We start from the raw sequence: 14,003 nt of genomic DNA, 5'->3' as shown, positions 1-14,003 counted from the left end.
TGGCCGGCTTTTCTCTGGAAAAGAGTGAATTCCTAAAATCTTATCATGGAGCTTATTCTTATATTTATTTTATTTTCTAAAAGATGTTTTTGATGTGGACCATTTCTAAAGTCTTTATTGAATTTGTAACAACATTGCTTTTGTTTTATGTTTTGGTTTCTTCACAGAGAGGCGTGTGGGATGTTAGCTTCCCAACCAGGGATCGAACCCACACCCTTGACACTGGAAGCCTTAACTACTACACCACCAGGGAAGTCCCTGATTCTTGTGTTTAGAACATGGCAGGTATCTGAAATTATGGAACAGTGGTAACATAGAAGGGCACAGCAAGGGTATTTCAGATGTTGGTGACTTTCTAGCTCTTCCTCTTCTAGTTGTCCAAGCCCACTTTTCCTGCTTCCCCATCTTCTCCCACAAAGCCCAGTGCAGCAGATGTAGGGAAGGTGTGAGGAAGTTAGGGAAGACTAACTTTCCAAGTTCAACTTTGGTTCCTAACTGGGCTTTGGCGAGGTGCTGAGGCAGACAACACTGCCATGGCTGCAAGAACCCTGAGTGGCCCTCTAAGAGTTAAGACACTTTTCTTGGCACCTGACACACTAGAGGGCAAGGCCTAGGCCATGTCATTGTGAAGCCAACTTAGAATGCCTTCCTTCTTAGTAGCATTTGGTTCTGCTTGAAGATTTCCTGTGGGCAATCTGAAAAGACAGTGAAGTTTCAGGTATTTTCATAAGAAGTTGAGAGTTGCATCTGTGGTGTTGAAATGTTGCCCTGGCTGGTGGAGGTTAAAACAATAAGCAACGTTTTAACTTCTTGTGACATTTACAAAAATTGTAAAGCTGGCTTTTGCTGGAAAACTCATGCTTAATCTAAGCAATTCTGATACACTGGAAAATGTTCCTACACATCCACTTTACAGAATTAAACAGAATGTTGGAAAGAGATCTTAGACCATGTCTCTGAAAACAACTCATTGTACCACTTTAGAGCTAAAAGAAGCTGCAGTCCATGGGGTTGCTAAGAGTCAGATATGACTGAGTGACTTTACTTTCACTTTTCACTTTCATGCATTGGAGAAGGAAATGGCAACCCACTCCAGTGTTCTTGCCTGGAGAATCCCAGGGACGGGGGAGCCTGGTGGGCTACCGTCTATGGGGTCGCACAGAGTCAGACACGACTGAAGCCACTTAGCAGCAGCAGCAGAGCTAAAAGAACCCAGGGATCATCTACTTTGAACACTGCTTTTATACATGAAGATACAGGCTCAGAGAAAGGAAGTGCCATGGCTAAGGTCCTATAGCAGTGAGACAATGGTCTTCCAATTCTCAATCCAGGGCTCTTGCCAATACAGAAATGGGCAAAACCAAATGCCGCCACAATTACTAACCTTTCATACTTGTGTTTTTCTTTCAAAAGGTAGTTTGTTTTGAGTAACAAAAATGCTGTGAGTAATCAAGAGAAATATCCCTAATGGTTAGTTAGACCTATTCACATTCTATGACAGGAAGTAGGTGAATCTGCCAAATACTAATGCTGAAGAAGATTAGAAAAGTATGGAACAGAAGTTTAATAAGGAGCACACTCTGGGTTATACTTCAGGATGAGCTAAGGGGAGGCGGTCCTAATGACAGAGCAGCGAGAAGCAGAAAAATGAGAACTGGTACTGAAACCAGGAAAGTATGAAATAGAGGAAACCAAAGGGCCCAGGCAAAGTGTTAGCAAAATCTGTATGAAATCTATAAAAGCAAAGAGCAAAATCACATGGATCACTCTCCATCCATCCAATCATTCTCTGTCCACTTTTATTTTTTTCATGACATTTATCATTCTCTGAGATTAGTTTGTTCATTTACTTGTATATTGTTTGCTTTCTATTTCCCTCTAATATGTGTGCACACACCCATTCATGTATACTTACATCCCTTAAGAAACACAAGAGGAGAAACCTTGCATGTTTATTGTCCCCAGTGCCTAGAACAGTGTGTGAAACATAGTAAGTGCTCAGTAGATACATTTTGAATGAATAAATAGAAGTTAGACTACAACTGATGAAAGCTGTGAGGATAAAGACATCCAAGATTATAAATTCAAGGATGTTTTGATTATTCTTACTTTCAATCAGAATAAGAGAAGTACTTCAACATCTCTAGCTCATTTAAGGCAAGAGAAATAGGAATTTTGATCAATACATGCACCATTATTATGAGAGTTTTTGTGCCATGAAGGTCATAAAGGGGGTGCTGGCACAATAAAAGGGGAATAGTGCCATCTGCATATCCATAGGAGGACTTTTGGGGCCTCAAGTTTGGTTTTCAAGATTACAAATGCAATGAGGGATCTTTGGGACCTGAGAGTAACCTTGAAGTGGACTTTGAAATTAACAGCTGGGACTGACAATACTTGATACAAGACTTGCAAACAAAGGGCCATGCCAGATTTCTAAAGAATAAGCTGGTGTGCACCCAGGAAGGCAAGGAACTCACCCCGTTTTCTAGACCATTACCTTTTGGAGAGTCTGATGACTTCTGCATATTCCATAGGTGGTAATTCAACTGGAGGGACTGTACTTAATTTGGGGAATGGGGGAATGAGGTCACCTTCCTTCATAAGGAATATTGTTCCCAGTGCTAAAGTTATAAGCTAGGTCTGTAGTTTCTTTAAGAATAGCTCATTTACAAAGAATTATTCTAACAAGACTAGGCAACAATACTATGCAACAATACTATTAACCAAGATTTGTTTATCTCTTTGCTCTAATTAAGTTTTAGGTCAGACATAATTATTCTTACTCTGGCCTAGAACACTGAAAGCCAACTTGAAATGTAAAATACCAAAGTAATTCAATATTTACTAAATTTAAAGGAAGTAAAATAAAATGGAAGTAAAAGTAAAATAAATTTGAATTTATGCACATTCTTTTCCCACTTTAGCAGTGGCTTTATTTTCCTTAAGTCCTCTTTTGTCATTATGAGTTTCAGCAAGGTTATAGTCTTTGAATAACTTGTCATACGCTGCAGATATTTCAAGACCAAATTAAACTCTCAATGCACTTGCATATAACTAAAGAAAACTGTATTAGACACTTAAGGACAAAGACACTACACATTCTGTATTGACAGCCCATTGTTCCACAGACAGCATGGCATCTGGAAGGTGTCCAGTAAATATTTGCAGAATAAATAAAAGAAAAAAATCGATCTACCATGTGATAGAATTATTTTCACACATTCAATATGTCAGGCATGTCTGACCCAGCCTGTGTGTATGTGTCTATACACATAGTGCTCTCAAAATTCCCACATGTTCATCCTTCAGGATGAAGGCATTATCCTTCCTCTGGGCACGTATGTTTGTATAACAAAACACTGCAGCAAGATTAACCATACAGACTGTCCCAAGAAAGATCATTTTAATTAACCTTTCCTCAAACATACCAGACTACCAACACTTAAAAATTGATCTCAGTTTTCACTTAGGAGAACTGTTTCTTCTCCCTGGAAAATATATACCTTTGAAAGTTTCAACTGCCAAGTTATATCTCCAGTTCATAATCATAGAAATTCACAGTTGACTTGTCATGCTTTCCACGGAAACTCAGTGTGAACCACTTTTCTAACGTAGACTACTTTTACTTCTGCTCAGATGAATGCTCAGCACATCTTCCTTGTTTTCGGCCCTTAATACTTCTCAAAGCTAGATTCCCCCATCTGCATTCCTGAGGCTGGATGACAAAAGCCAGACTACACTTCAGCCTCCTAGGATATCCTGCCCTGGAGATGCTCAGCAAGCAATTGGAAATTGGAGCTAGCCTGGAGCTCCGGAATAAGTTAAGGAGAGGTCAATTTAGGAATCATTAGTGTAGAGGTGAAAGGTGAAGCTATATGTCAGGAGATGAAATTACCCAGAATGAGCACACAGCAAGAGAAGAGAAGCAGATCAATGACAGGACCTTGGGAATTGCTCCACTGAAAGGAGCCAAGTGGGAGGGGGAGAGGCTGTGTGTGTGTGTGTGTGTGTGTGTGCGCGCGTGCACGTGTGTGCACACACTCATGTGTGTGTAAAAGACATCCAACAAAGGAAACTTAAGAAGTGTTGAGAAGAAGACAGGAGGTGACCCAAGATAAATTAGGAATGCTTTCAAACGAGAAGATGTGTAAAAGTTCCAAAATCACCAAAGAGTTCAAGAACAGTAAAGCTGGAGGAGCCACTGGATTTTTAAACATGTCACAGATAATCTTGGAAAGCAGTCTTCTGGGTGCCATCCTTGTGAACTCTGCGTGACCATATGCTGATGTGTACAGGTGTATATGCGTGTGCTCCAGACCATCATAAGATGAAATGTAAGTGTTGCATGAGACTGGTACTAGGTGTGTGAGACAATCGTGGTAATAACCATTACCACTTATTGACTGTTTACTATATGCCAGGAGCAGTGCTAAGCACTTGATATGCATGATCTCAATTTAATCCTCGCAACAACCCTGTAAGGTATTTACATGTGAAGATTCAAAGTCTGCAGAGGCTAAAAAAATGACTCAAGGTCACAGTGCTAGAAAGTGACAGGCAGCACCAGGATTGGACCCAAGGACAGTTTGACTCCAAAAGCCAGTACTCCCAGTCACTGAAGAAACACTTCATATGCTGACATTAGTGACATCATCGTGTATGAGGGGAAGAGAGCTGGTACATCAGTTGAGCGTCTCCTATTGACCAAAGTACTTTGACAGAACACCTTCTTTCACCCATATGCCATCAACATCATGGCAATGTTTAGGTTAACTTTATGAAGGAACATTTAAAGAAATCGGATTCACTTTTTGGAAAAGAAGCCGAAGTTGTATAATTTCAAACCGGTTATCATTCAAATGTATTTACTACAATAGCTCCCAAGGGTTTGATAGTTTTTTTAAAACGTGTGGCATCATTGATTTGGTGGTTGTTATTGATATTCAAATCACTGTCTATCAAACTCATCTGAAAAGTGAGGGAATTTGATAGGGTAATTTTAAAGGCCTCCTCCAGTCTTGACTTTTTATGATTCTCATATGCAGGTCTAACGCCAATCATTTTAAAGGTACAAAATATGAAGCAGAATGGACAAGCAGCAGCAGAACTGGTTTATGTGTCAGCATCCTTTTATTCTTTAAATTTATAGAGGCATACTGTTAAAATATTATTAAAAAAATCAGTCTTTGGTTGTTCAAGGCATTGATCGTGAACTTAAGTAGAAGCTTGGAAACTCCATCACAAAATGATACCCTGAAAATCCAGGCAAATAATTTTCTTGCAGCCAACTGCAGACCTTATAATACAGCTGGCTATAGGGAAAAGAGAGAGAGAGAGAGAGACAGAGAGAGAGAGTTGCAAACACTCTGGCAGTTAATGTTTTTGCTGTCTATAGAAGCACAAATGAGGTTCTGGTCTGAAACAATTAGCCTCGCTGTTAATTGTGCATGTGTGTGGCAATAATGCAAGGCATTTGGGATGGCTCCCACTGATTGTTCCTTCTTTCTCTGGATTAGAAAATCCATTCAGACAACTAAATAATAGCAAGCATTTATGCAAATTGTTAATTACTAGACAGAGATAATCATAATCTTGTGTATTTAGAAAACTAAATGTACAATGGGGATTACCAAATGAATTGTTGCTTTATTTTACCAGTGGTCGAAAAACATGCTAGCTTTGCAAATAGTTTTCATACATCATTCAGTCCACCAGAATTAAAAATGGCTCCCATGGACGTTTATCAAAGCTGATTCTCTTCCATAGCACCATCTGTGTTCTTCTCTTCCTTTCTCACAAACTAAAAGCAGGTAAATTACTCTGACAATAGTTTCTGGTCAAACTACTCAGCCCCATAATAAAAATAAAGAATAAGTCATGACTTGTTTTGTTATATAGCAAGCCTATTAAGACAGAGATGATTCTATCATGGAGCAAAATTTAAAACAAATATAAAACAAAATTTGTAACATTTTCCCTGTGAAAGCAATTATAGGGATAATAGTCTTTAGGTTAATTAGCTATTATCTTAATGGTCACCCACTCTGTTTTATTTGACAGATGAGGAAGTCAAGGCTCACAGCAGACATAGGAATTGAGCAAAGTCACCCCACTAGTTAGTAGCAAAATGTAGTACTCTTGCCACCATGATACACCCAATCCATGATGCTCAGATGCCCTCCTACACTAATATTGTGTGATTAGGTGTCTATACCATTTATCTCAATGAATTATAACCTGACTATGGAATTAAACCCTGAATTGATGCTTCTCAGATGTCAAATAAATCGACTGAGACCCTAATGGGAATATGGAAATCCAGCTACTGAAAGCCAAACTGGGTATCTAAGATATGGTCAATCTACTCTATTTCAGTGAGAGTCTTCTCTAGTAGAGGAATCCAAAGGCTATAACCTTTGCTTTTCCTAACTTCTCTGGCTAGGGAACAAATAATATAGATGGGTAGGAAGAGAAAGTAGAGACACTGGTAAATCTTTCTGGAGCCAATAAGCCTAGAATAGGCCAAATACAGTACTGGTGAGCAGTATGATCTTAGAAAACCATGTGCCAAGCAAGGAGAGCCACATTTACAAAATGGCTGACAATTCTCCCAGCCTTCTCAGCACTGATGGCATTATGACAGCACAGCTCGCGGGAACAGTCATTGCCTGGAAAGACACTATTCTGTTGTATTCTCAACAGCCCCACCCCAGCCCCCCACCCTGGAGTTAGAAACTTTCCTGTGTTTGATTAGACTTGCAGAGTTCATGTCACAAAGGTCCCTAGCCTATGGGGTTACGCTACCTTGCAAATCTACATATGTACATACTTTACAAGCCCTGATACTTTCAAATAATTCATCTCCCTTCAGTAAAATGCTGACCTAGTTGTTTCCTAAACCACCATCCAGCTAAGAGACAGGCAGGTGCCCCTGAAGCTCTGTGGAGAACGCTTTGTTGATGGTGGGGTGGGGTCTTCATAACAGAACACTCCACAGTGTCTTCCGATTTTAGCAAAAAGGAAAAGAAGCTAGTGACCTACTGGCCGACTGGGATGCTGGCCCGGAACTTTCGCCCCACTTCTGAACTAGGTCAGCTTTCAGATCTGAGACTGCATGCCTGGGCCATGTCAGCTGTTTTAAACTAAAAAAGAAACATGGAAAGAATCTATCCAAGTGGAAACTTAACTATTTATTGTATGGAAATTAAACTGATGGACAATGGCAGAGTCTATGTAGTCTAGCTCACTTGGGTTTGGTTAAACTCAAAATCCATTGTCACTTACCTTGCTGCATCTAGAATCTGAAAAATCCTCCACCTGTTAAAGGAACAGTAAAACCAGGTGCTAGCAAGAGCTTAGTAAGAGAGGAATTAAAATAATAAAAGTTTTCCATTTTGCTTTGATCACATTTTTTTTTCAGCTTTCCAAACCTCAAGGCAACAGCTCATGGATGGCTCCCTAATTCTGTTCCCCACTAGCTCCTCTCATGTAGTGGGGAAATTATGAATTAGAGGGCTAAAAGGGACAGGGTAGTGCTGAAAGTCAAACCTCTGAAGGGCTATGGGCTGAGAATGAAAGATCCCCCATTCAGTCATAACTAATTCCACTCCCTGACACACAGGCAATGGCAATCTAAGCAAAAAACAGAAGTCAATAAACCAAAACCAAGACCATACCAAACCAAGCACTGTGGCATCACTAAAACGGAAATGCCTGATTGAAAGGACCTAGGAGGAATTTACAGGGATTTTTCATATTATCAAGGATATATGAAACATAAATAACAAAAAGAAAAGAAAGAATGATTAGACTTTGTGGATGTTCTTCCAACCGATGAAAATTCAAAGCACACAGAAAATGATACATAAATCATCACTTGTTCCTTCCACCCAAATGCAAGACATCCATCAATGTAAGCAATGTCTCTCTGTTTAAAAAAATACTCAGTTGCTTTCATATTATATCTTGAGTCACAAAATACTCATTCTACTATGTGGATTTCTGATATTGGCAGGACTGGGAAGTTGCGCATCAGACAATTGCTAACCTGCAAGTTCAAATGGGCTTAGATAGCTTTTTGTTTTATACTAAGCAAAGGATATTATAATATGCTAATACTTTTGTGCCCATAGTGAGTTATATAGCCTAGACATTTTCTTTGGAGGAATATTTCTTTACATTAAATATGTCTTAAGGTTTTAGAGGTGAGTTAAGAGAGATTTTCATAGCATGGCTAGCACACATGGCAATGGGCCTTGCATCATTGTTTAAGGAGCAACATACGGCTCTTTTATCATCAGCTCTTGGCGTGGCTAAGGCCCCCTTCCCTGGTTCTGTGAGTTGTGAAGCCTGGTGGAGAAGCAAATGTGATGAAAACAAAAGTAATGTAGTTAGTGACATCAGATCTGTTAGACAAGATACCTACATTAGCTGACTTACCATCCAGGGCCCAGTGTGATCCTCTTCCATTCCAGCCACAAGAAAGAAGTAATCTAGAATGTTCTGGCCTACCAAGACTTAATTTCCCTACACAGTGAAGAAAGGCTAGTATCTCTTCCACTGCACTCAGGCTCATGAACAAAAAATACAACTTTAGGTGAAAAATAAAAATAATAACAACATGAAAACATAAAGTTATATGTTGAATCTTCATGTTAGAAAGTTCTGAAGTCAAATATGTAGCACTTTCCAAAACTCTAATTCTATTTTTGCAGCATTAATAGAAATCCTCAAATAATATAAGTATGTGCATAATTAATGTTATGGGGACCAGATCAAATTTAACTTTAACCAGGGGAACTACTGCCTCTTGAGATTTTTTAAAAATGTCTTTGTAAGCTTCTCAATGGTCTATTAAAATTTGCCCAGGGATTACACCAAGAAGACTTTTGGAAGCGCATTGTCTTACCTGGGAGTCCAGGTTGCCAGAGGTAGATTATTCAGTGGTGATCCAGGAAGATGTTATAGGTGTACCAGTCAAAAGGGTGGATAGTCAACAGAAGTGAATCAAAAGCCATGGGGAGAAAGAGAAAAAGGAGAGGCATATTGATTAGAAAAAATGAATTAACATGAGGAATCCATTTTACACACACACACACACACACACACACACAAACACACACTCTTTGAGAAGGTTCTTACATGGAATCTTTTTTAAAAGACCTTTTAATAAAGTGAAAGGATAATTATGTAATGTGACATTGTTGTTGCTGTTGTGTAGTCACTCGGTCAAATCCGACTCTTTGTGACCCTATAGACTATAGCCTGCCAGGCTCCTCTGTCCATGGAATTTTCCAGGCAAGAATACTGAAGTGGGTTGCCATTTCCTTCTCCAGGGGATCTTCCCATCCGAGGGATCAAACCTGCATTTCTTGCATTAGCAGGCAAATTCTTTATCATTGAGCCACCAGGGAAGCCCCATGTAATGTGATAGCGGTACTAATTATCGCCACAACAGCAATCCTATTACAATATACAAGTGTATCAAATTAACACATTGTACACCGTAAATTTACACAGTGTTATATGTCAAGTATATTCAGTTAAAAAGCATCCCCACAAAATATCTATCATTTATTATGTAACAGGCATCGTTAGAGGCACTTAAGGATGCAGCAGTGAGTAAAACAGACACAAATCTCTGCCTTCACAGAGTTTACAGTCTTGTGAAAGATTTTTCCTTACACCATCTGTTTGGAGAAGAGTTCCCACAGAAATATACTGTCTGTTACTAACTCTATGAAAACATCTCTTCTCATTTTATTTATGTCTTTATGTATGAAGAACACAACCGCTGGCATCTGATTCCACATCTGGATTGGAAAGGCTTCTCTTTCTGACTGGAAGAGACATGGTTGCTTTTCACGAGTTCCCCGTGTGGAAAGTCCCTCCCCAAGGCTGTTAAGTCAAGTTTCTTTTCAATGAGGGCATTTGCTGTTCACAGAACTCCAAGTGCGTGTACCTTGAAATACTATGAAAACAGGAAGCCTCTGTACCACATCCTGGCAGAGGTTTTTTCACTGGATGCTGCAGTGTTCTGTAACACGCCGAGACTGGACTCGGCACCCTTCAGCAAGCCACCTCCTGGGAAAGCAACAGCAAGTGGTAACAAAAGGGCCTGTGGGGCTCATGCCCGTGACCCAGACACTGGCTGGGGAAGAAGCAGTAACAGTAACCCTCCTCTGGACCAAGGTTCAAGATGGAAGTAAACATCTCTCAGTGACAGCTACTACCTAAAAGTCAAATTAGCAGGGAAAGGAAAAGATGAAAATGAAGGGAACACATATTGATATATATCAATGGAAAATGGGAATTGAGGAGTTGTCACAGGAGCCCCAAACTCTAGATGGGGATTTTTGCTAACAAGAAACCTCAAATGATGACACCTACTCCCTGGCATTTACATTCAGAACAAAAATGAAGCTATCCATTTCACGCCAGTCAGAATGGCTGCGATCCAAAAGTCTACAAGCAATAAATGCTGGAGAGGGTATGGGGAAAAGGGAACCCTCTTACACTGTTGGTGGGAATGCAAACTAGTACAGCCACTATGGAGAACAGTGTGGGAGATTCCTTAAAAAACTGGAAATAGAACTGCCTATGATCCAGCAATCCCACTGCTGGGCATACACACTGAGGAAACCAGAAGGGAAAGAGACACGTGTACCCCAATGTTCATCACAGCACTGTTTATAATAGCCAGGACATGGAAGCAACCTAGATGCCCATCGGCAGATGAATGGATAAGAAAGCTGTGGTACATATTCACAATGGAGTATTACTCAGCCATTAAAAAGAATACATTTGAATCAGTTCTAATGAGATGGATGAAACTGGAGCCTATTACACAGAGTGAAGTAAGCCAGAAAGAAAAACACCAATACAGTATACTAACGTATATATATGGAATTTAGAAAGATGGTAACAATAACCCTGTGTATGAGACAGCAAAAGAGACACTGATGTATAGATCAGTCTTATGGACTCTGTGGGAAAGGGAGGGTGGGGAGATTTGGGAGAATGGCATTGAAACATGTATAGTATGATGTGTGGGACGAGTCACCAGTACAGGTTCGATGCACGATGCTGGATGCTTGGGGCTGGTGCACTGGGATGACCCAGAGGGAGGGTATGGGGAGGGGGGAGGGAGGAGGGTTTAGGATGGGGAGCACAGGTGTGCCTGTGGCGGATTCATTTCGATGTTTGGCAAAACTAATGCAGTGTTGTGAAGTTTAAAAATAAAATAAAATTTAAAAAAAATGAAGCTACCTAAGCACAGGGACCTATATCCAATATCCTGGGATAAACCATAATAGAAAAGAATATTTAAAAGAATGCATATATATGTATAACTGAATCACTTTGCTATACACCAGAAATTAACACCATTATAAACCAACTATAATTCAATTTTAAAAAGTGAAACTATCTATTCACTTTGATATTAAGGATCCAAATTAAGACGTAGGAGAAACAGGATGATGTAAAAATCCAAGACCCTTTGCCTAAAAATCGGTATTCCTGGTTTCTAATCCAGTTTTACCAATGACTCATTTGATCTTGGGCAAATTCTCTTCTCCAGTCTCAGGGAGTCATATGAAAAGAAGGATTTTCACAAGGTGGTTTCTAAAAATCCTCCAGTTCCAGTACTTTTGTAATTCTCTAATAGGTTTGTCTTTCATTTTGGTGCCAAGTTAGTTAGAAGAACAGCAATCTCTAGTCATTTTCTCTGTACAACATGCCATTAGCAGTTCAGAGAGCCCAGAGCCCCGCAGTCTGAGCTTATGAGTAGAGGAAAACATGGCCAAAACAGTAACAGCCAAGTTGAAATGTAGCCGATCATCATTCTGTCCAGGAAAACAGCTTTGTTTATTTGAAACAGAGAATGGCTGGTTCTCTAGGATGGAAAAGTTACACAAGTAAACTTAATTGAGAATAACAGGGAAAATCTAATTGATAAACAACTGATTCCCCCTCCCCTTTTCTCTTTCGGCTCATGCAGCTGCTCCATCTGCCAGGAGCCTAGGATGTTGCTGCTTGCTGTCAATCAACAGGGACCGCCAAGCCACATACTCCCAGACAAAGGCTTTCATGAATGCTCAGATTTGCAAAGGGTGGTTAAAACCAAACAAAAAAAACCTACCAACACTGTCTTGGTCTGATTGCTAATCTGTGGCAGACAATACCCCGTGGGAACCAATTACTGACCACTGTTCGTTCCAGAGCCGCCAAGCCAACAGCACATTCAAGCTCTCTGATTTGTGACATTGGATTGCTTTGCTCCCACACCCAGAGCTGCTGTGCCCCTGATACCCCCACCTTCTCACTATGTAGGATGCCCTTCCACTCTTGTCTTGGTCTGACCTAATACACTGCTGCTTAGTTACCGGCCAACTCATTATTGTATCTCCAGCCACATCTTCGTTTGATCTCTGAAGGCCAAATATGGTATATCCTAGTGAAAAAGTTTTCTGCATGTTGAACCTGGTCCCCTAAATGGGAAGGTGTCCCATGCATAGAAAGTCCCAGGTGAACGACTCATTTTTTATTTTGTTTGCAAATTTTATATTTTATGCTAATTATCACGAGGTATTTTAAAATTTTATTGAGATATAGATTTACAATATTGTATTAACTTCAGGTATACCACAAAGTGATTTAGTTATACATATACATACGTGTGTATAAATGGCAGCTCTGCTCTGTGACTCCTTTAAGCCTACTCTCCAGAGGGGAAGATGGCTCTTGGGTTTCCTATCTGCAGTGAGGATGTTGGATTAGGTGCTTTCCCAAAGGCCATTGTTCATTAGAACATTTTAAGGCTTTATAATGAATCTGACTCAGTCCGGAACCTATGAATAAAGCCTGGGTTCTGAACCAACTGAGGCTGAAAGAAACACTCTTGCATTGCTCTAAGAGACTTTGGGGGCCAAAGGCTGAGTGGACAAGTTTGTCTTCAGTGGCCCACTCTTTCCATTATGTCTCCAGACCTCCCTTGGGTCCTCAGGGAACTTCACTTGCACATGATTGGGACCTTCTGGCCAGTGCCCAGCATGTAAATCAGATGTGACTGGGCTTCCCTTGTGGCTCAGCTGGTAAAGAATTCGCCTGCAATGCGGGAGACCTGAGTTCAATCCCTGGGTTGGGAAGATCCCCTGGAGAAGGGAAAGGCTACCCACTCCAGTATTCTGACCTGGAGAATTCCATGGACTGTATAGTACATGGAGTGGCAAAGAGTTGGACACGACTGAGTGACTTTATTTTTAAATTGAATGTAATAAGCCAGTTTGGGGGGGAACTACTGATGGTTGAATTGTGGTCACTCTCAGAGGTTGTATTTGGACTGGGTGGTCACACCTCAAGGAATGACCAATATGGACATATCAGCTGCTCTGAGCTGTCAGATCCTTCTAGTACCATCTCGATCAACAGCATGGAGTCATTCTCTAACCCAAGGTGGGATTCAGAACTCAGGTGGCTGCTATAAACAAGTGGTTTTAAAGGTCTTTCTACCACCATCAATCAATCAATCAATCACAGTCTCTGAGGGGTGATCTTTTATTTAGTTAGTTTTTTTGGATGATCTTTTAGAGATCATTAGTGTTGCAGTTAATGCTGCTGCACAACCTTCTTGACCCCCGAGTCTCTGCGGACTTGCTGCAGATCACAGAACACCTTAGTGGCAGGGCTGAGACCAGGACGCAGATCTATAGGTCCCCTTCCCTGCTGGTGTACTACCCACCCCACATCCACCATCAGGCAAGCAGGCGTCTGTGCCTCCACATACAGCCACATAGCCCTTAGGAGCAAGCCAAAGAGCAAGGGCTGCAAAAGACTGGGAAAATAGCCCTAAAAGACCCCCAAGAGTTTCAATTCTTCCTTTCTAGTAGTTGCTGCTGCTGCTGCTAAGTCACTTCATTCGTGTCCGACTCTGTGCGACCCCATAGACGGCAGCCCGCCAGGCTCCCCCGTCCCTGGGATTCTCCAGGCAAGAACACTGG

At 40.7% G+C, this 14,003-nt stretch overlaps 1 protein-coding gene across 2 annotated transcripts in view; it reads right to left on the bottom strand.

The window, feature by feature from the left end:
- HS6ST2 (heparan sulfate 6-O-sulfotransferase 2) overlaps positions 1-14,003 on the bottom strand; it is a 272,610-nt gene that overhangs the window by 81,563 nt on the left and 177,044 nt on the right. Inside the window, exon 3 of one of the 2 annotated variants that reach the window (XM_070365860.1) lies at positions 7,288-7,320. The exons of the other annotated variant lie outside the window; for it this stretch is intronic. Coding sequence (XP_070221961.1) covers positions 7,288-7,320 — 33 coding nt within the window. The remainder of the gene's footprint in view (positions 1-7,287; positions 7,321-14,003) is intronic. 2 annotated transcript variants of the gene reach the window in all.

This window comes from Bos mutus, chromosome X (genome assembly GCF_027580195.1).
Source record: "Bos mutus isolate GX-2022 chromosome X, NWIPB_WYAK_1.1, whole genome shotgun sequence".
NCBI classification, from domain to species: domain Eukaryota; kingdom Metazoa; phylum Chordata; class Mammalia; order Artiodactyla; family Bovidae; genus Bos; species Bos mutus.
The sequence above is the reverse complement of the archived record's forward strand: the minus strand, read 5'-3'. Positions and strand labels throughout refer to the sequence as shown.